At 38.6% G+C, this 25,895-nt stretch overlaps 3 protein-coding genes across 3 annotated transcripts in view; 1 reads left to right on the top strand and 2 right to left on the bottom strand.

Moving 5' to 3' along the window:
- Positions 1-2,180: 2,180 nt before the first annotated feature.
- Positions 2,181-4,522, bottom strand: LOC117377790 (E3 ubiquitin-protein ligase TRIM39-like). The gene is made up of 2 exons (XM_033974288.2): positions 4,389-4,522; positions 2,181-3,780 (listed from the first exon to the last, which is right to left on the bottom strand). Exon 2 carries the CDS (start codon positions 3,777-3,779, stop codon positions 2,412-2,414), a length of 1,368 nt encoding a protein of 455 aa, XP_033830179.1. The 5' UTR covers position 3,780; positions 4,389-4,522; the 3' UTR covers positions 2,181-2,411.
- A 1,719-nt stretch (positions 4,523-6,241) lies between these two features.
- Positions 6,242-8,881, bottom strand: LOC117377767 (E3 ubiquitin-protein ligase TRIM39-like). Its single transcript, XM_033974260.2, has 2 exons — positions 8,747-8,881; positions 6,242-8,041 (listed from the first exon to the last, which is right to left on the bottom strand). Exon 2 carries the CDS (start codon positions 8,038-8,040, stop codon positions 6,661-6,663), a length of 1,380 nt encoding a protein of 459 aa, XP_033830151.1. The 5' UTR covers position 8,041; positions 8,747-8,881; the 3' UTR covers positions 6,242-6,660.
- Positions 8,882-14,842: 5,961 nt separating this feature from the next.
- Positions 14,843-25,895, top strand: part of fstl5 (follistatin-like 5) — a 363,935-nt gene continuing 352,882 nt past the window's right edge. Inside the window, exon 1 of the mRNA XM_055224723.1 lies at positions 14,843-15,051. The gene's annotated coding sequence lies outside the window, so the exon portion shown is untranslated. The remainder of the gene's footprint in view (positions 15,052-25,895) is intronic.

The following is a 25,895-nucleotide window of genomic DNA, read 5'->3' as shown; positions in this document are numbered from 1 at the left end:
TTTATTGTTCATGTGCAGAACAGTGAGGGGGGTTGAGAGAGGGTCTAGATGCACAGGAGCCTCCTGTACCACTTCCTCTTCTTCTTCTCCAGCTCCTGCTCCAGTGCTATATTCATCTCCTCCAGCAGGGAGCGGTGTTCTTCTGTGGTCTTCAGCTGTTGCTCCAACGCACTGCATCTTTCAATCTGCAAGAAGCGCTCTACCTTCAGCTCCTCACAGATCTTAAAGATGACCGTCTTCTCCTCCTCGAGTTCGGCTTTGATTTTCTTGTACTGTTCTACCTCCTGCTGTAGCGCACTGTTCTTTATGACCAGCAGGGAGCGCTCTTCTTCTGCTCTTGTCAGTAGCTGGTCTGACACACTACATCTCTCCACCAGCAGGGAGCGCTCTCCCTTTACGGCTTCACAGGTCCTCAAAATGGCAGCGTTGTCTTCGTATAGTTCAACTCTGCCACGTTTCTCCTGCTCCACCTCCTGCTGTAATACAGTGTTTCTTTCTGCCAGCAGGGAGCGCTCTTCCTGTGTTGCCTTCAGCTCCAGCTCCAGTGCACTACATCTCTCCACCAGCAGGGAGCGCTCTCCCTTTACGGCTTCACAGGTCCTCAAAATGGCAGCGTTGTCTTCGTATAGTACAACTCTGCCATGTTTCTCCTGCTCCACCTCTTGCTGTAATACAGTGTTTCTTTCCGCCAGCAGGGAGCGCTCTTCCTGTGTTCTCCTCAGCTCCAGCTCCAGTGCACTATATCTTTCTGCCAGCAGGGAGCGCTCTGCCTTCAGGTCTTCCACCTCCTGCTGTAGTGCGCTGTTCCTTTCGACCAGCAGGGAGCGCTCTCCTGCTGACCTCCTCAGTTGCTGCTCTAGGGTATTGCATCGTTCTTCCAGCTGGGAGCGCTCTACCTTTGACTTGCTCAGTTCCTCCTTGGTCTCCTCACAGGTCCTCAAAATGGCGTCCTTCTCCTCCTCCATCTTTTGGATCTGTGTTTCTTTGGTTTTCACTTGCTGGAACATCTGGACCGTCTCTTGTTGTTTGGTCTCCAGTTCCTGTTTCAGAGCAGACATGTCCGCTTTACGTCTCACCAGAGCACACTCCAGTTTAGAGTTCTGCTCCATCAGCGTTGCATTCTCCGTAGATTTCTCCTGCATTTTGAATTTCATGTCAGCAGCGTCTTTCCGCTTTTCTTTTTCCCACTTTTTGGATTTTTGGCGGGAATCTTTTTGACTTTGCTCTAATGTCTCTTTCATTTCTGCGACCTGTTTCTGCAAAGCTTCAATGGTGCCATCTTTGGACTGAAGCTGGAGTTTCAGTTCATCCGACTGGTCTATGAGTGCTCCTCTCTCCTCTTTCATTTTGTCTAGTTCAGCTTGGAGTTTTTGTGTTGTTTTGGCCATTTCAAATTCTAACATTATTGAGGCCATGCTCGTCTCATCTTCCTCCTCAGACCACTGTTGGGTTTGAGGCCCTAACTCCTCTGTCTCCAACTCCTCAAGAGTTACAGAGGTTTGGACCACCTCTTCAGATGGTCCAGAGGTCTGGTCTGGATCGGGGGAAGACATCTCCAGGTCATCCATGAAGTGGAATTCCTCGCTGTAGAGGAGTTCGTCGTCTTCAGACGTATAGTCACACCAGTTTTTGGACATGTTTGCTTCTCTGAGTTGGGTCGCTGCGTGCTCGTTCGAGTGCTGAGTTGAAGTGAGGTTTGGTTTGCGCTGCACTTACACTTACAGACTTTTCATTTAGAATCTGTCGATGTCATAAAGAAATAGAATGTTCCGTTGCCACGTGTTGCTAGGAGATGCCAGATGATGTCACATATAATAATTCCATATATGAGCATGAGTGTGTTGCTATAGTTACACATGAATGCCAACATATCAATGATTTATTTATATAATTGTTTATTAAAACTGAACTAAATAACATGTTTACCTCATTAAAAATCTCTGTAAGTCAATGTCATGGTTAAATATGTATTTTTGGGAGGTTTGAAGCGTCTGTCGTCTCCACCACCTCTGCAATATGGCCGACACAACCAAAAAAGAGCTATTCTAGGAAAAACTTAGCTTATAGTGTGAGGAAGTCAAAAGGAACAAATCATGTTTTAGCTGCATTTAATGCCACTTTACCCCAAAACCAATAAAAAAGAAGTACATACATTCTTTCTTTATTGTTCATTTGTCCGGGACCATGTACAAATTCATTAATCTTACAAAAGAAAAGATGATTTGTACCAGATTTTGCTACTGCTACTTTCCATGTGCAGTCCCTGGGCAGGTGAACACACATTAAAATACACATTTCATTACAATTACATTATAAGACTATCAGTTCATCATTACCATTAGCAGTTAAATAAATAAATAAATAAAACTAAAACTTAAAGAATAAAACTTATAGATTGATAATATTGTTGGTTAAAGAGCAGATGAGATGGTTAAATAGGGCTTGGAAGGCAAAATCTTGAGTGGGGCAGTGTTATAGGTCAGAAAGGTTGGGAACAGCCTCTCAGAGAAACTACATGTGAACTTGTATAAGCGCGCATTGGTGTCTGCATTATAAAACGAAATTGTTCCTTTGTCATAGTCCAGGTTCACTCTCACTGTGCTCAGATTCTGAACGTCCAATTGTTTAAACGTGTCTGGCCGAGAGACGACTTTGTATTTACCATTTATAAAATAGATTTCCCAATTCCCAGCATCCATTTTTCCTTTTCTTTGTACAGACTCACTGACCACACCTACTGACCAGTACTCTTTACCGGACACTTCGACCTCCCAACTGTGATTACCACAACTAAACCCTTCTGATCCCAGGACGCGGTCATAAGAAGCAAATCGTTCAGGAATATCTGGAATTCTTTGTTCGTTTACACATCTTATGCTGGTTAAATCCTCGGACAATGTTAGTTCTGGATGTGCTGTGTTAGGGTCCAAAATGACAGGGTAGAACTCCACCAGGTTCTTCATGTTGTTCCAGATGTTAAAATCCAGGTTGCCTAGATGTTTGGCCTGGTTTATCACAGCTCCCGAGCCCAACTTTGGTGTCTCCATAAGGGGGCAGTGCTTCACTCTCTTTTTGGTAGCCTTGTATTTAAGCAGGATGGAGATATCTGGAACTTCTAGCTGCTTCTCTATGGATGCGATGATCTCAGACAGAGCTTGTATCTCTTTGCCGATCTCTGCTATCTTGTCCTCCAGTCTCTTTGTCTTCTGCTTCTCTTCCTCTCTCAGAGCTTGGATTCGATTCCGTTCTTCCTTTTCAAGAAATTGGTGGAGCCTCTGAAAATGCTTGATGATTCTAGTCTCAGTTAAACACACCTGGGATTTTATATGAGACGCAGATTCTGTAAACAGTTGTTTGCTTTTACTCAACTCTTGAATCTTGTCTTTCAGCGGTTTTAGTTTATCTTCAAGTTTTTTCCGAATAATTGGAGCTTCCTCATTGATGGGTCGGATTGTATGCCCATTGTGTTGTTCCGAGTCTCTACAGACTAAACAAACTGGCTGGAGATGGTCTCTGCAGAAGAGTTTGAGGTCCTCGTTATGAAGCTTACAAACTCTTTCTTGCCGTAGGCGAACCTGACACTTATTCCTCAGAGGTATGTTTGGAGGTAGTTCTTTAGAGTGTCTCTTCGAACACAGTGGACACTTTCTTGGCTTTGTTCTCCACTCGCTCTCCACACAGGCTCTGCAGAAGTTGTGGGTGCAGTTCAAAATCACAGGGTCTTTGTAGATGTCATGGCAGATGGGGCAGCACAGGTCTTCTTCACACCTCGAAGCCATTCTGTGAAATGGAGAAAAAGGTTATTCAACTTTATTGTCACTATAATCGACTTGGATTGAGTGATAGCAAAGCTCTTTGTTAATCTTTAACAGTAGTGAGGTTGAGGTTGAAGTCCACAAATTAATAAAATGAAAAAACAAAATAAAGCTCCAATTATTATTAATTTAATTAATGTTTCAATTGAAAGTTTGGTTGTGGTTGTGTCCATATTTTTTGAAATCTAGAGAGGTTCCAGCTATTCTGGGAAGATTTTAGATATTTAGGGTTAAAGTTTTGACCACTCAAAACCAAGGAAACATTGTATTGGGAAATAGGCTTCAAGTATTAAAGTGTTTTTTAAACCTTCATCCATGAGACAAATTTTATATTATGCAGTATAATGCAGTCAATAAGTTAATAAGTTCTTCTGTCATTGCAAGAGCTTACAAATTAGTAGACTTAAATATATTTATATATATATATATATATATATATATATATATATATATATATATATATATATATATATATATATATATATATATATATATATATATATATATATATATATATATATATATATATATATATATATATATATATATATATATATATGCAATAGTTCTTACCTTTGCAAACAGAGAAAAACCCAAAATGGCAGTTGTGTGGTCTTAGTTGCAGAAGAAAACACAGGAGATGTAACCAGAATTAATGTAGAACACCTCGGACAGCTTCAGTGCAGCTGCTATCATGAGCTGTCTTTGTCAAATGAAATAAAGGGTAAGGCTCAGTTACAGATGCTAAGATCTTAAGTGTTACCAAAGTCCAAAGATCGAAGATCAAAGATTGTCTCCTTGTAAATGTTATTGCTTTCCCTGTAACGTACACTACAGTATGGCATTACACTTATTTGTTTCAATAAAGATAAGCAAGTCAAGTCGAATTATATCTGTGGAGAGGCGTCACTTACAGTCAGAATGCTTATTTTTAAGGTATTTTTAAACAATAAAAACACCTCAGTTGCACCTCAAAGTAGCCACCCTTTGCTTTATCAAGAGTGTTGCAAACTTCTAGCCTTCTCTCAGTGAACTTCATGAGGATGTCACATGAAATGGTTTTCACTCGTCAGGAGTGACTTGTCAGTGTTTATCAGTGTAATATCAATATCTATATGTGTTCATTCATAGTATGGATAATTGGACACATTTACAGTATTCATTATTCCAACCTGTGGGCCAGTAGATCTCACCGCTCTACCAATTATGTTTTATGTTTAGAGTGGGATTTAAACCGCCAACCTTGGAAACAGAGCTCGAATACTTTTCCAACTGATATACTGGCGCATCTTGAATGAGAATCAGTGAGTAATATGAAAAAAAACACTATATTGTATTGTATGTTGAACGAGTGTGAGTGCGTACATAGGTTTGATTGTAAAGATGTAGTACTCTGTTATGTGGGATTTGGTTGACTGAGATACCGTAAAGTGCATGTGGAAGATTTGTTGGCTGTCGAACATCTTTTGTGGGGGTATTAAAGTTTTATGTGGTAATATCTGGTCATGTCTTAGCGAGAATGAAAAATGAATGCAATGAGGTCTAAATATGGAATGGAATAGACTGTTTTGTCCATGTAATCATTTAGTGGAATGCTGCTAAGTAAAGAAGACATGTAATACTTTTTCTGGTGCGTAGTTATGTTTTATTCAATGTGTATTGCAATATTGAGTTAAAACAACTAAGGAAATTATTGAGTGACTTTGTCTGTCTGTTGTCGGGTTTCAAGTTGTCAACTCCATGCACCTTCACTAGAATCATTTGGATAATTTCAGACCAGAAATTGTTCATCTCAATCTCAATTTCAACTGAATTAAAGCTAAAATGTATCTGTTAACTTTGCTTTACGACATCACAAGGTGGAACAGAGCATTTTAAGCTTTGGAGATGTAGACAGACTAATAATAAAGGGTTACTCGAACATGTGTGAATGAAACAAAACACAACTCTGGGTATGTTTTTCATTAGGTAACAGCATTATATCATGCCTTAAAGCTCACAAGAGTCGGTTTTCCATAATATAGGACCTTTAAGCACTAAAATGAAAATAAATAACACAACTACCGGAGCATAGCCATATGGTCACATAGGGAGGTGTGCAATATTAACTGCATTTTAGGCCATGTGGGAAATGCAGTATTGGATGTACAGGCTTTACCTGAGGCCATATTAGGGAGTAGTGCAATTTTTAACTGCACTTTTAGGCCATGTGGGAGAGTGCAATAGGAACTGTACTTTAAGGCCATGAAGGGATTGTGTAATAGGTTGTGTGCACTGTGGAGGGAAATAACACCTTTTGTTTAACTCTCGTCAGCAAAATGTATTTGGTTCAGTATTATATGTTTAAAATAAAAATAGAAAAATACACCCAAATAAAGACAAAATTATATTTATATAGTAAGCAGAGAAAATGGAGAGCCCAGTCTTAGAATGTTGAAAGGAACAATACAAATTGGTCACATTTATATAGCACTTTTCTACCGTCAAGCACTTTACACCATAGAACCACTCACTCATTCACACATCAATGTACGCAGACTCTGACGGAAAGGTGGGTCAAGTGTGTTGCCCAAGGACACAACAACAGTATTCATCTGTGAGAGCTGGAATCACACCACCAATCTGTGGGTCAGTGGATCTGACTGCTCTACCGACGATATGTATGTCGAGAATGGGATTGGAACCGCAAACCTTGGGATCAGAGGACAAACACTACCAACTGAGCTACTGGCACCACAAGTTTACAGAAGACACATGAACACACATAACTTTTGTAATGTCTTCAATTTTATGTCTATGTGTGAAATACAGCTGTTGCCTTTATGTTCCTAAAATGACTTGTTGTTTAAAGACGACAGGATGAAATGTTAAAATAGCTCTTGGAAGGCGAAACCTTCAGTGGGGTGGTGTTATAGGTCAGAAAGCATGGGAACAGACTCTCAGATAAACACTCGGTGAAAGTATATAGGCACATATCAGTATCTGCATCATGAAACGAAAGTGTTCCTTTGTCACAGTCTAAGTTCACTCTCACTCTGCTCAGATTCTGAACATCCAGGAGTATAAACGTGTCTGGCCGAGAGACGACTTTGTAATTACCATTTATAAAATAGATTTCCCAATTCCCAGCATCCATTTTTCCTTTTCTTTGCACAGACCCACTGACCACACCTACTGACCAGTACTCTTTACCGGACACTTCGACCTCCCAACTGTGATTACCACAACTAAATCCTTCTGATCCCAAAACGCGGTAATAAGAAGTAAATCGTTCAGGAATATCTGGAATTTGTTGTTCGTTTACACATTTTACGCTGGTTAAATCCTCGGACAATGTTAGTTCTGGATGTGCTGTGTTAGGGTCCAAAATGACAGGGTAGAACTCCACCAGGTTCTTCATGTTGTTCCAGATGTTAAAATCCAGGTTGCCTAGATGTTTGGCCTGGTCTATCAAAGCTCCCGAGCCCAACTTTGGTGTCTCCATAAGGGGGCAGTGCTTTATTTTCTTTACTGTAGCCTTGTATTTAAGCAGGATGGAGATATCTGGAACTTCTAGCTGCTTCTCTATGGATGCAATGATCTCAGACAGAGCTTGTATCTCTTTGCCGATCTCTGCCATCTTGTCCTCCAGGCTCTTTATCTTCTGCTCCTCTTCCTCCCTCACAGCTTGGATTCGGTTTTGTTGTTCCTTTTCCAGAAACTGATGGAGCCTCTGAAAATGCTCACTGATTCTAGTCTCAGATAAACGCCCCTGGGTTTTGATATGAAAGGCAGTTTCCAAAAAATTTTGTTTGCTTCTACTCAACTCTTGAATCTTGTCTTTCAGTGGTTTGAGTTTTTCTTCCAGCTTTTTTCGGATAATCGGAGCTTCCTTTTTTATAGGTCGGATTGTATGCCCATTATGTTGTTCAGTGTCTCTACAGTTTAAACAGACTGGCTGGAGATGGTTTCTGCAGAAGAGTGTGAGATCCTCGTTGTGAAGCTTACAAACTGACTCCAGTTCTGTTCTCTGTCGTAGGAGAACCTCACACTCATTCCTCAAGGCTATGTCTGGAGGAAGATGTTTAGAGTGTCTTCTCGAACACAGTGGACATTTTCTTGGCTTTGTTCTCCACTCGCTCTCCACACAGGCTCTGCAGAAGTTGTGGGTGCAGTTCAAAATCACAGGGTCTTTGAAGATGTCATGGCAGATGGGGCAGCACAGGTCTTCTAATGTGGAAGGCATCCTGTGAAATGGAGATAAAGGTTATTCAACTTTATTGTCACTATAATCGACTGTGATTGACTGATGGTGAAGCTCTTTGTTAATCTTTAACAGTAGTGAGGTTGAAGTTCACAAATGAATAAAATGAAATACAAAATAAAGATACCACATTTCAATCATCATGTATTCAATTATTGTTTGAACTGAATGTTTGGTTGTGGGTTTGACTGTATTTTTTATTATCTCAAAAGGTTCCATCTGAGCTTGGGTAGTTTTGAGATATAAACCTTTTCCCACTCCCTCCTACAACAAAAACCATAGAGGAAATGGACTCGTGCTCAAAATCTATAACGCAACAAACCAAATACTGAAAAAGTGTACAGAAGGTATTCAGGTATAAGAATAATATACAAATACCAATAATCCCACAAATGAAAAAAAAAAATAAATCAATCAATCAATTTTAAAAATGAATAAATAAAAGATTATAAACTGTCTCAACTGTAATAAAGTGAAGGTGTCTTGTAAAACATTCATCCATGATTCAAATTTTATAACAAAATATCTTGACAAATGCAGTCACTAAATTACAAATAGGCAAACTGTAACATTTCAAATATACCACTCATTTTCAACATAACTGAATCTGCACTGGCTTCTTGTGGCTCAGAGGAGAGCATACGATATTATATTAATATAATATATTTCCAGATGCAGTACTTCTTACCTTTGTTGACAGAGAAAACCCCAAAATGATGGTTCTGTAGTGGTTCTAGTTCTAGTCTTAACTAGTCAACTCACGACTCACATTTAACCAGGATTAGTGTAAAAAATCTGATAGCTTATGTGCAGCTGTTAAAGTCACGTCTTTGTCAAAAAAAAAAAAAAAAAAATGGTGTGGTGCAGGTACAGATGCCAAAAGTCCAAAGATCGAATGCTGTTTAGGATTGTCATCTCCTGGAAGCAGCCACTGCAGTAAATGAAGTCATCTGATGCGTATGGATAAACATTAAAAGGTCATTAAGTTTATGCCAGAAGAAAAAGAGAACAACCCAACCAAACATATTAGTTTTGCAGCAGAAATAATACACACACTCCCCAGTAGTAAATCACATGCACAAATATCAATATAATAGCTATTTTTCAGCTTATTCTCAATTTATCGCCTGGATTGATAAATAGCTGAAGCCCACAGTGATAAAGATCCATTATGTAATTTTTCTGATGGAGGCTTGACTCCATCCCCAAGTTATTGCTTTGCCTATAATGTCCAAAATAGTAAAGCATTAATGACAAACAGACACATTTTTATATAGCAACTTTCCACCTTCAAGGCAAGATACAGGGAAAGAGGTGGGTTAAGTGTCTTGCCCAAGGACACATCAACAGCATTTATTTTTGGAAGCTAGAATAATGACCAATGCTGTTTTTTATATATATATATATTGAGAGTGGGATTCAAACTGCCAAGGTTCGGATCAAAGGACAAACACTCTACCAACCGAGCAACTGTCGCCCACCATTAAACTTTTCTGTCTCCATAGCGACAGGCAAGTGACACAATCTATGAACTCACAGCCAATGAAAACACCTGCAATTGAACATGCAAGCAAAAAGGGTTTAGAAGTTGTCAGCTGTTTTTGAAATCAATACATTTCCACTCGCATCCAGAAAACATTTTCAGTTTTATGGCACCTGTCTGAGGCACTAGGATTAACACTACACTGAGTTAAATAAGTCCTTCCCCCTAGTGTGATCTGCCTGACTATCCTTCACCGCTATTAAATATCTGATTTGCATTTGATTAACTTAATCTCTTTCTTGACTCAGGTGTGGGCATACTACTGTAGACAGCCGACAGGTTGTACCTTAACCTGCCGTTTCTGTTCGGCGACAGATTCTCTTTCTTCGCAAAAATAGTTGCCTTCCACACTTTTTTAAATCAATCTTTCTCCCAACTTAAAATCTGTACTTCAATTCACTATCTTCCAATGAGTGCTTTGTGGCTTTAAGATGAAAGTGGACCGCCGATTGTGTACCTGAAATTGACTGTCTTCCGTGTCGTGATTACGTTTCACTAATGTATCGCTCCTTACAGCGTTCTACACAAAAATTAATTGAATATACTCCGCTGATCTACTTGCTCCATCTCAGTGTCTCAAACCAGTACCACCAAATTGAAAAGTACTCCTGGATGGTCTTGAAACGTCTCGAAAACGACACGCCTTTCACGAAACTAGATTTTTTTATACACACATTCTTCACCATAGTATTATCCGCACCACAAATGTTTTCTGTTGCTAGCCTCTCCTCAGCCATATTGTGTGACTAATGTTACGTCTCTCCGCTGTGTTTCTGTGTTCTGTGTGTCATGAACAACAAATGATTCTATTCTTTGTGTGGAAAGAAAAGAGCAAACAACCAGCACCTGCTTTTACCAACAAAAACCTGTATTTCATAAGCTGCTTGAAAATTCATATACTGTTATATCAGCAAGGTCATCCACATTAGTGAATAGAAGTACCTCCAATACTACAACGTCAGAGAAGCTGATTTGTCAGATCAAACATTTACGGTAAAAGTTTAGAGACCACATATTGATTGTAAGAAGTATTTCACATGTTTGTAAGTGGTTATTAAAGTGCTATGTAGTATTTATGAAGCACATGAAGTCAAAAATTCTGCATACTGCCTGCATTTTAATGATAGATAATCAGGAAGTGCCTGTTAGCATGCTAGTTGCTGTTAGCCTTGTTGTTAGTGATGGTAAAATTCCACTTTGGTCTCTGAAAAATGCTTATAAACTCATCACGGTGAATAATCCGGATGCTCGGAATGCATAAGGTAAATAGGGATTAAGTATCAAGGTCTTATGCGTTACGCCATTTTAACCCTGTAGCGTCGGATGCTATCGCCGCCGATTGACTCGCTGTTTGCGGACTTTCCATTACCGTAACTCCGCAACCAGTTGTGCCATGATGTAACTTCAAACGGCATCTCAAAACAGAGGGATGGGGATCTTTAAATATGTTACTGTCATTACGGTAATCTGTTTACGTTGTCCCTCGAAGATGACCAATCAGAACGCAGGTGCCGTCGAAGGAAAAATAAGGATGGATATGTAAAATAGAAGTACAGTAGTTGTGTGAAAAAAGTTAGTACATGCTGATACTTCCTTTAACATGTTTTTATGGCTAAAAAAAGAAGAAAAGTCTAGACGAGCTATAATGGTCTATAATGGGGTCAGTCCTTAAAGGGTTTTTAAAGCACAATGTGGAATCTTAGGACTTTATACCACCCTGAGCGATATAAGCCTTGATATGAATTAGGAGTAGCATAGTAAGTTCTAGCTTTTTAGTACCTTCGGATTGAAAATGGCTTCTGAATGGGAGTTGAAATGTCTTGATTTCAAAAGCAGCATCCAGACGACTACCTTTGAAACCTGCTCTACACGGACCACTACTGGACGAATGAGGAATTACACCAACTCGTGTCAGTCAGGTAATTAAGGCTTCACACTCCCTTTTATAGCCAGCAGATGGCACACAACAAACTCATATGACTGCAATCAAGGCTGCATTTGCTTTACCGTGCACATACACTTTTGTAAGTTATGAAGCATCTAATGATAATACTTTGGTGTCCGCTATTATTCAAATCCTCAATAAAACATGAGGCTAGTGGATTTCTCACTAGTGTTTATTGTCATATTGGTAAACAGCCTCAGTCCAAGTGCATAAATCTGCTGGTGCCAAAGGGCAAAATGGATCATTATGAACCGGCTGGACACAACAACACACATGAACATTGTAGCCAGTCTGCTACAAAATAGTGATCTGAATTGTAAAGGTGCACTGTGTATCTTTTGTAGAAGGGGGACCGCCACCTGCTTGTCCCCATGCTGATGTTGCTTTACCTGACATGTCTCACAGTATGCTAAGTATTAAACCTTACTTTGTTTCCTGGCCAGCCAAAAACACATGCTTTTTTGGAACTTTTCAAAGACGTGTGGGTCTGGAACTGTATCCCGTCTCCCTGATTTCCAAGTGGATTATGCAAGCAGAGAGATGCACGGTTTATTGTGTCAAAACAAACGTGGTGTCTTACTGGTAAAAAAAGAAAGAAAAACAAAACAAAACGCAAGATGGAAAAACGCAGATTTCTGTCCAATCAAAAAGTGAAGTGGTAAACTGCATCGGAGGTAAAGTAAGTTATTTTTTTTCTGAATGATACAAAAATATTCATGAAGAAATCTTTTGCATTTGAGAGAGTCTGTGGTTGGACTGTTCCATGTAAGGACGGTTGTTTGGCGCATTTTAATTGTCTTATTCCAAATCATTCTGCAGTCAAACAGAAGGAAAGGGAAACTCGCTGATCCAGGCAATCTTGCTTAACTTTCCGGAGGTGGCACGTCACTTATATGATTCCACAGAAATAGAAAGCTAGGGTTAGAGTTACATCACATACCATACTGTGAAATATTATAGCCAAACAAGCTTTTCCGTAGAAACAAGGCATATAAGAGTCAGGTTCGTGGAGATGCAAGCCTGCTCACAGTAAGGATCCATGTTTTTCAGTGCAATAAGGACGACTAAAATGAAGTTTGAGTTGCGTGATAGTTTCATGTTTGAGTATACAGAAGTCTACAATGCAGTGTGCGTCTCGTGGATCCCCTGCACTGTACAGCTCATTAGCTCCATTGGCTGCTGCTGATAAATGAGCTTAAAAGGCGGATAAGTGTTTTGCTTGAAGACACAAGAAACTGAAGCAGAAAATGATGAAGCTAACCTGCACTATCTTCCAACCAATATCCTCATGCAAAACAAAACGAAGCAAAGCAATCGAAAAGCAATTATTTCTGTTATAATGGTTATCAGAAAAGAGACCAAGCCATTCATATTAGGTCAAAAACAACAGACAATATTTGCATTTCTACACTTATCAAAAATATTGCATTAGAGGAGAAAACGTGACGGTCCAATATGGATTAATCTATGTGTTTCTTAATGAGAGAGACCAATTTTCTTTTTTTTTGTTTTTTGTTTTTTTGCTTTTTTGTAAATTGTATTCAGTAAAATGATATGAAAATGTTAACTTAGAACTCACACATTGCTGCAATAGTTATAAATGTATATATTAAAGGTGGAATATGCAGTGTCAGGTGGAGAGTCGCACCTGCTGTCTTCTTTAATTTGTATTACGTAGACGTACTGTATTTCAAAAATCTGTGGGATCTGTGGTTAAGTTTGTCACAATGTAAATGCTACACATCTATAGCAAAAGATGAGGTTTAAATCTGTAAACTGAACAAATCGTTGTTGGAGTGAAGATGTTTCGCTGCTCATCCAAGCCGCTCCTTCAGTTCTGGTCAGATTGTTGGTGGACACTGCCTTATATCTATATGAAAGGAGGGGCTAAGTACACTGAAACTGTAAACAGATATTATCTCCAGTTTCAGTCTTTAATGGCCATAATCAACCTTTAATGGCCCGTCTACACACCTATGTATTTGCTAACACTATTTCATAAACATATAAACATAAGCAATCCACAGTTCACTTTAAAATTTGGATGTACAAATGGTATTCTTAAATTAGGTTTTTATGGTCTGTATACAGAGAGAGGCCAGTTTAGATATAAAGTCATACTGTGTCAGTGTTGGTTCTATTTTATGCTTATTGTTTGCTACCATTGCTGTATTCTATGTTTTTCTTTCTGTTGTAATTTAGAAACACCTCATGTTACTTATAGTAACACTGTACATCTAAATTATTGTCTGTGACCTTTTGCTGCACTTATTGTCATGAATTGAATGAGCCTATGTGCATGTATATGTGTGTATGTATGTGTATATGCATGTGTATGTATAGATGTATATGTAATATATGTATATATGATATGTATGTGTGTGTATATATGGTATGTATCAATGTATGTGTGTATATATGTGTGTATATGTATGTATAGGTGTATATATAAGTATTCCTTTTTTTTTTTTTTTTCAACTGAATACCAAGCTTAAACAAAGCATTTATTTTATGTCCTACTGGAAAACAGAGGTGGGATTTAGTAGGATTTAATACGTTTTCTTCTTTCCACTCCTTTTCAAACTTATATAAGAACAAATTTGTAAAATGTACATTAAGTGTACCTGATACATGTGCTCGAACTAAATACATAACTGAAATGAAAAATGTAATGTATAAATGTTATTCAGATTTGACTGTAGGCTGATATAAAAACAGTTTCCGAGACCATTTAAAATTTCAAATCATCGTATCATCCTTAAAGGTGCTGTAGTCTCTGATTTACTGTTAAGTGCACTGTCTAAACCTGCGCGTGCCTTAAAAGCCCCTCTCCAGTTACGATCCCCACAGGTCCCGGCACTACACCTGAAACAACTCCACAAACGACCAAAACCAAAGTAAACGGCGCATTTTCTTTCCCCTACGTGCCACTACCAATCCTGAAACCCACTATTCTCTTCACGTCAGGGGAGCACGACAGTCCCGTGTGGAGCGAGCGCTTACTACCCCTCTCCTCCGTGCGCCGCCGTACCGTGCGTCCTGGATTTGTATTATAGCTACTCCCGTCTCGCTCGTGATTGGTCCTCTCGCTCCGTGCGTGCCTTCCGCGTGCACGTATGTAAATCCAGACCCGCTGAAGTGAGGTAGGGGCTGGTGGCTCCTTGCCTCCGCGTCGCACACGAGCCCGGAGAGCGGCCGAGGTAGGATCGCTCGTACTGGTGGAGCTGTTCCTTACGCATCGGTGCTGAAACTCCGAAGCTACCCGTTTGCATTTTTTTTTGGCTCTCGTTCGCCAACCTCTCCAGCATTTCGGAGAGGGAAACCGGATTATCCAAACTTCTCTACTCGGCTCAATCGGAAATTACGCATCGCTTTTACGCGGATTGGAGCTGGCTGGTTGGACACGCTGCCTCAGATTAACAGTAATAGTTTGTGGAGAAGTGTAGCCCGGCGCTGGAACGCTAATCTCGTGTGGATTAACCTTCTGGACGGTCTGGACACAAAGGTAAAGGGCATCTAGAATGTATTATTTCGAAGCTTTACATAACAAAATACGAGAGACTGTACTAAAAGTCGCTTTGTTGGTTAAATTTCGCTATTACGCATGGAAATATCTGGGATTTGCAAGCAAAAAAGTATTGAATCTAGGATATCCAAAGTCAAAGAAATAGACTACTGTTCGTTACGCATTACAGGGCGCAGAGTGTAAAGGATTCCAATGGTATTTTGTGTTAGTTGGAGAAATAAATGGTCAGATGTGTGGATTCGGATGTGTTTTGAGGGAAAAGCAGGTGGCATAGTAGGGGTGAAAGAAAAAAAATGAATGAAATTGGTAATAACACAGCTTTGTAAGAGAGAGAAAAAAGTTATACCACATTTGCAGACACTACTAGATGTTTGTAGCTTATTCGAGTGCTCACTTTGTTTATGTTTTATAAAATGTTTGTCTTATTCCTAGTGTGATCTGATAACACACAGAGAAAAGTTGTTTAGCTCACTCATCTTGCATAAGTTGCTGGGAAAGATCAACATCAGGAAAACCAGAAGATGAAATATTGATTTACATTTTGATGGAAGTTATGGATTTACGTGTATCTTAAAAGCTGAAAACAATTCCACATAAGTTTGGTTTGTTGTGGTAAAATGGCACTTTTTGCGGTTTGCATGCTATAGATAAGATAGCTTTTTAAAGGTAGACTGTGTAACTTTTCTGGTGGGAGGTCTGCCACTGCTGAGATGTAATCGCTTTGCCCGGGTCGCCTCTCCGCAGATCTGACCGGTTTAAGTTTAACACCATACTGTGGAACAATCCAGGCAAAGCGATGAAATGTCCATGGAGGTATGCAAGTGGCAGACCCCCCACCGATTATTATAGCTAGAACTACACACTTATGCTAATCACTTACCTCCTGCACTGTTTTGGAACTTGTACTTCAACTACTACTACTATCTGGAACTGGAACTATTTAAGGCCAAGGCTAAACGGTACCTTAATGTGAATTTTTTTACAGAGCAAATCTTTTTCTTTCTAATTTCTATGCATTTTTATCCTGATTAACACTGAATCAACACAAGAATCAGCCCCAGAAGCAAAGCAGGCGACACGGGTGAGAGCTTTGTTGATTCATTTTAAACAAATCTTAGTCTTGGTTATTTCTCTCTGTGATTAGTTTGTACATAAAATGAGTTCTCACATTGGCTTCTGTCATATATATAAATAATAAAAGAGCCAAGAGTCTTTCGAGCAGCTCTTTGAAATGAACAGATCCAAAAGATTCGGATCCCATACACAAGCTGAAAGTCCCATCACTAGTTGAGTCATAACATCTTTTATTATATATTTTCCCCATTTAAATATACAAATGTAGCATTGGACTCACATTAAATCCTCACTAAATTGGAGTGGATCATAAACAGTGTTATTTCTGTTCTATCTCTTCGTGCAATGTTGACATTTCTGCAAGGGAAGTGGTCTGCTGGGATAGTCTTTGTTTTGTTCAAATAAATTATAAACTTGGCTGGATTTTATCACAATTTAGTTTTTCTGTTATTGATGACAAAAGCAAATATTTTCAACCAACTGTTCTCCCTGCATCACTTAATGTGTTTGGCAACTACATTATTGGAAGGGAACTCTATAGTGATGGGACTTTCGGCTCTTTTATGGGATTCGAATTTGTTCATTTCAAAGAGCATTCAAAAGACTGGCTCTTTTGCAATTTATTTATATGCCAGTGTGAGAACTCATTTTAACAATAAACTATTCACAGAGAGAAACAACCAAGGCTTAAATGAGTTTAAAATGATTCAAACTGAGAGTGGAGCTTTGTTTACCCTTTCAAATTATGCAAAATCTAAATAAAACGTTGCAGTACAATAATAATAATTTTGAAAGTAACTGTTAATATGATGCAAAATATGTTTTTTCTCACTTGTGTTGCCTGCTCTGCTTCTGTGCTGATTCTTGTGTTGGTTCAGGATTAATCCGTATAAAAAATACAAATTAGAAAGAGAAAGATTCGGGTTTTTAATGATCCAACTGTTCACATTAAGGAACCCATCACTAGAAATCTAAGCATTTTTTAATATTGGTTACAGCTACACTATGCGACTTTTCTGGCAGGGGGTATTATGGGATGGGCATTATTAAAATTGCCTGGAATTTTCCACTGTATGTCCTAAAATGTCACCTCTCCGCAAATCTGACCTGTAACTTGGCATCACCTGCTTGTCCCCCCCATGTATTTAAGGAAATGTTTGCTGTGTGTCGTCTGTATCTAACTATAAAACATTTTACTGTCTCTATTGTCCAATAATCAGTAAGTGTGTGTTAGCATGCTAGTTGTTGTTAGCTTTACAGTCACGGCAAAACTCCTGCTTTCCAAAAAAAAAGTTGTGAAAAGCGTTTATAAACTCATCGCAGTTAATTTTTTAGGATGCTCGGAATGCATAAGGTAAGTGAGGAATAACTTTGGACCACTGCAAAACGTTTAAAATGAACTAGTTCTGTTTCCACGCTTTTAAAACAGTAAAAAAAAATCAGGTACAGTGCTCTTTAATCCCATACAGGCAAAGCAATAACATCCCCATCAAGACATACAAGTGGTGCACCCTCCATCTGAAAAAAATGACACAGTGCACCTTTAAGGACAAAGCAATAGAACTTAACCAATAATGACAAAAGTGAATTAGTCAAAGGATCCAGCATTTCGTGGTATATAAATAAAAATACAATGAACTCAAACAATGCCACAACAGTGTGCTATATAGTGAGTGACTATAGAGTAGCTTCCTTATTGCTTAGCCTGTGGGTTTTTTCCATATAAAATGAGATTAACTGGGAGCGTATTCAAAGTAGTGCTGAGTTGGTTTTCTCAAATGCGATATTGCTTTCTATTTTATGTATGCGATGATACACTGGCACATTCGTCTTATAGCTCATTTTGCTCGGTTTAAAACATAGCTCAAAATCAGCACCGGGATATGCTTCAGACACTGGGTTTGCTAAGTATTGAAACTGAGATACATGAAGTTAGTTTGAAAGTTTGTGACTACTCAGCAAAATTAAATACTTTTTTTTAATACTGTTATTTTCATATTACTTCCTGTATAACTTCATAACTACTATTAATACTATGACATACACTACTACTACTACTACTAGTACTACTAATAATAATAATAATACTTACCGTACTTTACTTTTAAAATAAAAGCTGTACCATGTAATTTTTTCTGGTGATGGGTATGCCATTAAACTTATCTATCTCCATAGAGACAAAATTATTCCTGTATATTATTATTATTATTATTATTATTATTATTATTATTATTATTATTATTATTATTATGTATTTATTTTTTTATTGTATTTTATTTAATTATATTTATTTATATATTTTTTGCCACCAAAACACCTGTAATCGAACAATGCAACTTAGATCACTTAAATGCCATATGGTGGAACATTCCAAGCCAAACGATAACATTTCTATGGAGACAAGCAAGTGGCAAACCCTTCATCATCAAAGTTACATAGTACACCTTTAAATAAGAAGAACAATTGCAAGAAAGTGACATTTTTGCAATTAATTCATATATCTAGGATAATATTAAACACAAAATATCACTTAAAAGCACTGTACCTGATTTTTTTCTGTCTTAAAGTCAGTATTTGTCATGGGTACATTTTCTTTTTGGGTTTTTTTTTTTTTGGCTTTATGATAAGATTTAAGTTATAGAAGGTTGAATTAATAAGTTCTATGACTCATTAACGATACAAATGAAGTACTAAAGTTTAATTCTGCTGTTTATTTATTGGAGCTCATGGGTTATTGTGTCAGTGGCATAAATTACCGTATTTTCCAGAGTATAAATTGTACTTTTTTTCATACTTTGGTCAGGGGTGCGATTTATACTGGGAAATATATGTTTTATTCTTCATTATTATTATTTTTTGGCTGGTGCACTTTATACTCCAGTGCGATTTATACTCAGGAAAATACGGTAGTTTCAATATTATCGTTTATATCGCACCTCAAAGTTATCATGACAGGCCTACCATAGATACCATGTTACCCATAGCTCCCCATCGCATTTACTCTATCTGCATAGTACTTAGTATGTTATTTCTCTCCCCTCCTTGGCACGCTAATCCTTGAGTGACACGGTTAGCTATAACCTATCGGATTATACGTTTGTTTCCCGTCCTCTATTCTGTAGCTGACTCATTTGCAGTACAGTACAGCAGAGAACAGTGCATGGTGCCAAGGATGGACACTCATTGTTGTGGTATTTAGAATGGGCTCCCATGGGACAGGGGGGTGGGTGTTGCAGATAGAGTGAACCTAAAACCAGATTAAGACTGTAAGTACTGCATTCCACAGCGTGATGCTATTTATGTAAGAGTGATAGCAAAACAAAAAAAACATACATTTGGGGCGGTTGGGTGGTTTAATCTCGCTCTTAATTCTGCCTGAACCTCAAAACTGGTATATATACTACGTGTGGTAATCCATGAAGCTCCTCTGGGTTTTTTTAATCCAGTAGGGCTGTAGGCTTTTAGTTGTTAAGTCAGTTTATTTACCATCGGTACAGGGCCCAGTACCCAGAGACATGAAATTTCAAGACACTCTGTTAGTATTATCCATTCCAGTCCAGTTTAGTCCAGTCTGGCTATGCTTCAGTTGTAGGGAGTATTATACCGCTGATGAAATATACCAAGATACCATGGACTGAGCTCGCAGTGTGGGGCTAGTACAGTTTATTTACCATCACTACAGGGCCCAGTACCCGGGCACGTGAACTTCCAAGACACTCACACTCTATTCCAGTCCAGTTTAGTGCAGTCTGGGTATGCTTCTGTTGTAGGGAGTATTATACCGCTGACGAAGTACACCGAGATATCACGGACTGAGCTGGCAGTGTGGGGCTGGTACAGCAAAGAGATGCAATTTTTCCGTCACTACTAAACAATGACTTGACGTAGTGACACGATTCCACTATAGATGCAGTAGCAATAGTTAGCACTGTGTGTCTTGAGACAAATATAACACATTTCCTCTTGTTAACTATGGTTGTAACAAGGTTGTTCTAGGTGCTAATGAAACCTCGCTAATTTTCATACTACTAACAGTTTACTACAGTATAACCAGCAAAACCTTTACCTTCTGCTTTTCCTTTGTATTTTTGTATTCTCTTAAACAGTCCTTGATTCACACTTGGAGGGCATAGCTAACCACAACAGCTTCCTGCTAATTGCGTATGTAAATTAAATTCTCAAAGCTACTCAGTGAATGCTATAGTCTGGGTTTTCATTTCACAGCCATCTGCAAGCGTATTCTATCCACCGCACACTTACTTTATCGGCACAAGTGCTCCCAATCCACAAGATAGTGTCTGCTTTCTCTGGGTGTTGGAGGAGTAAATGGGACTGGTTTTAAAAGCTGTATTTGCTAAGTGATTGTTTCAGTACAAAGAAGGAATTAATGCATTTGAGTGTGATTGGGAGATAGATAATTATGTAAAAGAAAGTGTTGAGTAAAGTGGTAAAGTGCTCTCTATAAAACTGAATATTCTGAATTATAGTTGATCTTATGTGACCCTTTTATTATATTGTTCGTGAATTATTATCGAATAGAGAACATAACTAGTGATAGTAGTAGTAGTAGTAGTAGTTGTTGTAGTCTACATTAGTGCTGTACATTCTTTTAACATCATATTGACTGCATGTTTTTTTCCCTCTAATCTAATCAAATATCAGAGAAAATTTTAATTCTAAATGAAATACACACTGTTCCAAATATAAAAACTACAGTACTGCACTTGCCTACTACTGCACAAAAGTTGAGTTATGTAATCACAAGGTCAACAGAATCAGACACCCATCGGTAACTATATGTGTGCTAAAGCAGTTTTTCGCTTACTTTTAGAATTTGGCAGTTAATCTGTTACGTTTTCTTCTTGGCTCTCTTATGAATTTACTTTACTTTTTACTAGACTGTTGCTTGAAGGATTATTTCTTATTTCATAGCAAACTTATCTGTCACTTTACGCAGCCACAAGGACCCTAGCAATTTCCAAATCTGTTTACCAAATTAGTTTGATCTTGAAGTTAGAAACATCATTACAAGTTTTAAAAGACAAATAATTGACTTTTTTTGAGCATTTAACTACTTTATGACATTGCTTCTTGATCAAAAACATACATGGAGTTGTATTTTACTTTATTCATGCTGGTTCCAGTCATCTGTTAAAACATCCTTTGCCTCAGACCCTCAGAGAATACTCTTGTTTGAATTTGTCCAGGATTGTTGCGTCACACGTGTCCACTGTGCAGTTTTTAACTCTATGAATCATCACAAAATCATCACTTGTTTAAAGAAGACCTACAGTGCTTGTGTCTGCTATATAGACACCCGTGGCTCATTATGTTATCATTTTGCACATTTAAAATCCCACGTTAGAAAACTGTGACACCAATGGGAGCTGATGTCGCCATAAACGTCATCACAACAAAGAGTCGTATAGCTGTCGACCCCCCCTATGGATAGCAGTAGATCACACTAGCGAACAGTTGATTTTTTTTGTTTGTACCAAAATGACGCTGCCAAATCCAATGTGTATCACCGAGTAAGAAAATAAAAGTGGAAAACGAAGTAAGTAAGCAGTGGGCGTGTTGCGGTAGCAGGGAAAACAAGGGTTGATTAGCAATAAGCGATTGAAAATAAGTGGTTAAAGATTGCTCAAACTTGCACAAATCACTCCAAAAACAACTTTGAAAGAGTAAATGAGGTTAAAAGCAAGAGTCAATTTTACAGAATAGGTCTGCTTTAAGCATTTCTGTCATCTAATTGCGTTCATCACAGGTCTGGGCATGTTTGTTATTAGCTAGGACTATTTTTTCCTCATGGTAATTCCCTTTGCTAACAGTAGATGGAGCCCTACACAAGTATGAGGAGCGCCCAAGGTGGAAAATAATGACTAGTTTTATACATGGTCACTGTGTAAGTTCAAAGGTACTCAAAAGCATATTTAAAAAAGCTTGCACAATACAAAAAATGTAGTTTGAAACTGGTGACAGCATTGAGAAAATGAAAAGTAAGACTACGACTAAGATTCTGCTCACTCTATTCAAACATCTTAGCTTAAAATCATTACATCGCAAACATATTTACTCAAAGACCCCCCCGCACCACATCTGAAGTTCCCCATTTCTTTTCCATCATGCACCATTATTGTCATTTCCTCTCCTCTCGCTGCCACTCTGCTCCTCCGGTCTTATCTTATCCCAGAAAAACGCTAGCTAGCACACGCGCGGCCCTCCTCTCCGTTTGCGAGCGCTTTGATCAGTTTCCAGTTGTTTTTCTGCCTGGGCTGAAAACAATATTGATTCAAACGCAGTGCTTCCCTGTGGCGCGGGGGACACTGCCGGTAATGAAAAGCTATGCAGGCCCATTACCAGCAGCTTGGAAGCTCCCTCCACTCTGGGATACCTGTTGTCACCTCAGCTTAATTGGATCTGAAGTGGGAACAGCGGAACAGGTGGACACTTTTGTCGACAAGTACAATTTTTCAAAAGTAAAAAATTGGGAGTAAAGGTATTTCAAGGCTTTATATTCTATATGCTAAACTGGCTAAAGATTAAGTAAAGTTTAAAGGTGGACTGCGTAACTTTTTTAGTAGAGGGTATTCTATCTATTCTAGTAGTAGTAGTCTATAGTCTATCTACAGGCAGGTGGCGTCACCGGGTCAAGTTGTAAGTCGTATCAGTGGAGAGGAAAGCACTCTAAAATATGCATGTTTTTCAGTTTTTGAGCAATACAAATATGTTTCATAAGTTTAATGCCATACTGTGAAATATTCCAGGCAAAGCATTTCCATGGATACAAAGTTGGGTGAGTGTTTGTCCGCTGATCCAAAAGCTGGCGGTTCGAATCCCACTCCCAACGTAAACATCATTTATCAATCAGATCCACTGACCCACAGGATGGCGAGGCGATGAATGCTGTTGTTGTGTCGTTGGGCAAGACACTTAACACACCACGCCCCTAGTATCTTCGTACACTGGTGTGTGTATGTGTGAATGGGTGAGTGGGTGAGTTTTGAGCACCTTGAATTGCATTTTTAAACATGTTTGATTCTTCATAAAACAAACTTACTGGAAATTTGGTTGTAAAAATACAAATTAGAACAGTTTATAGCCTATTGATTTCAGAATGTGTGGCACATTCGGTGTTTTAATTGGATAATTTTAACTTGACAATAGTGATGGGTGTATCAATACTAAAATATTCATATATCAATACTGACTGAGGTAATGAAAAGTATGGATTCACATGGAAAAACATGGCATGGAGTGAAGATGATGATAGCTTCTCAAAGTAAAATCGTTTATAGTAGAGGAGTTTCAGTGCATTTAATTTAACAAAACTCAAGTATCAGTATCGGATCAGTGTTGTAATACTTGATAGAATAGTACTTGGTATTGGATCGAAACAAAATCGGTGGCATCGCTAATGGAAGATAATGCAATTGGAATGTATAAATGTACCAGTAACGCTTGATATCGAATGCATTTCATAATTACAGTACATTTTTACAATTGTTCATTTGGCTGAACACAATAGCATTCCATTTACATTTTTGACATTCTTCTTTATCACATATGTACCACCTGTTTAAACAGCATGTACCTGTTTTTAATTATTCTTATCATCACAAATTGTATGGCAAAAGCTGCTAAAAAAAAGAAAAAAACATAATCTATTCATTTCACATAGGATTTTCTCAGATTAATATTGCAGAAGCTCCTGACAGGGTCACCTTTTCCATCCAATCAGCTGCAGTGTTACTAAGGATCATGGGTAACCGATTGCTTGACACTATCCCAGACATTTGATTCTCTGTCGTGGTGCATGTTAAAATAGCAAATAGTAGATGGAGATTAGAGAGCTATACTTCTTCTTCTGTGAATTTTAATAGCATCTTACATCCAGGAAGTTGCACTGAAAATCACATGCTATTATCTACCCAAAGAGAGTTTTTTTATTATCATCGTGGTATCAGAATATATCAGAGTATTGAGTCTATTCCTTCGTATCTAAATCGTGACAACACTACTTTCCTGCACACATTTTACAGCTACCAAACACTTCAGGCTTTATAGTCAAAACTTTGTACATTAGCTGTTGTTTACCTCCTCAGAGCAGGTGTTTAAATGCCAAACCAAGATGGAAAAAAAAAACACTACTTCCACTACCACTCAATTACCCTGGCCTCGCTCCAGCCTTTCCTCAACTCTCCAAGCACCAGTTGTTTTCTTCTGGGACTTCCGCATACTCGCTGAAAACACGAAAAACCTATATATGCCACATGTATGGAGCTAATACATCGCCACGGCGACCTGCCTCTCCTGCTGTCTTTGGAGATTTCTAGCATATCTGTAATTTATGTTTTTGTGTAAGATTTCCCATGGAGGTACGTGTTAGGAGCTGAACGATTTGGGAAAAATATCTAATTTCAAATTTTCTGGCAAGTATTATGATTGTGATGTACTACTACTACTTTAGATTTACCTACTCACTACTTGCACGTTAATGTGAACAAAACAAAAGAGGTTGCAATGGACCCCAAGTGAATTGGAGCCCATAATGAGGTAGTGATACAAGAACAGAAAATTGAATTGAAGTCTCAAGTTATAAATATTTAAGAGTTCCACTGGACGATCGCATGAGCTGGCATGTGCATGTGACGACTGTGTGCGCCAAAATATAATGTGGTTCTATAAAGCGAGAATAGAATCTGTGCTACGGCATGGAATAGGGTTTGGAAACGTGACTGTCAAGTATAAATCGCAGATCCGTACACTGGTAAAATTGGCTGGTAACATCATGAGTGTGTTTAATCTGACCACAGACCATCTTTGAACAGTCAGTCGTGAGACAGGCTCTGAAGATCATCAGAGAGCCCTCTCATGCACTCAACACACAGTATGATCTCCTGCAGTCTGGGAAGAGATACAGGGTTCTTTTATGTAAAAATAACAGGTATAAAAACTTGTTCGTGCCCATAGACTGTATATATGATTGGAAAAAGCTAACCTGCTAATCCGGCTCCATTCACTCTGGCTCCAATTCACTTTATATTGGAAAACTATCGCCCCTCTTTCCGTAACTGCTGCTGTCGGGCTCGTCATTTTGATCTTAAAATGTTCCTATTAACATGCTCTACATGATCCTGGTATTTTTATTTTACCATTGTGTCTATAACTCAAGATATGAAAATGAGTAACAAACAAATCAGGCACCTTCTTTCCCCAAATTTCTTCCCGCTAGCATTAGCAACAGGTTTGATTGACAGCGTTGCTAAGCACGCACTCCCTGCTAAAAAAATGGTGCGGACGAACATTACCTTCAACAGCCTTGCTCCAGATCGGCTCTTTGGTTGCTATGATACTCGTGGTCAGAATACCTAATATGCAGCTTGGCTCCAAATTTGCCCTATAACTGCTAGAAACAAAGAGAACAACAGAGCTAGTAGGATGCCAATAGGTGTGAAAGCAGCCATTAAGAGTTGTATGAATATGTTAAGTATGTCTCAGGCACACTGCACACTTAGTGTAGCTCAACAGACCTAGCCTGCAAACAGAAACTGTAAATAGCTGTTTCCAGTTTCAGTGCAGTTAGCTCCTCCCTTCATATAGATATAAACAGTGTCCACCAGTAATCCGACCAGAACTGAAGAAGCGGCTTGGGCGAGCAGCAAAATGTCTTCACTCTTACAACTTTTTGTCCAGTTGACATATTTTCCTTTTGGCTTTTATTATAGAACTGCTAGCCTCGATGAGCT

This window comes from Periophthalmus magnuspinnatus, chromosome 10, assembly GCF_009829125.3.
Source record: "Periophthalmus magnuspinnatus isolate fPerMag1 chromosome 10, fPerMag1.2.pri, whole genome shotgun sequence".
NCBI classification, from domain to species: domain Eukaryota; kingdom Metazoa; phylum Chordata; class Actinopteri; order Gobiiformes; family Gobiidae; genus Periophthalmus; species Periophthalmus magnuspinnatus.
This window is presented reverse-complemented; position numbering and strand designations above follow the sequence as displayed.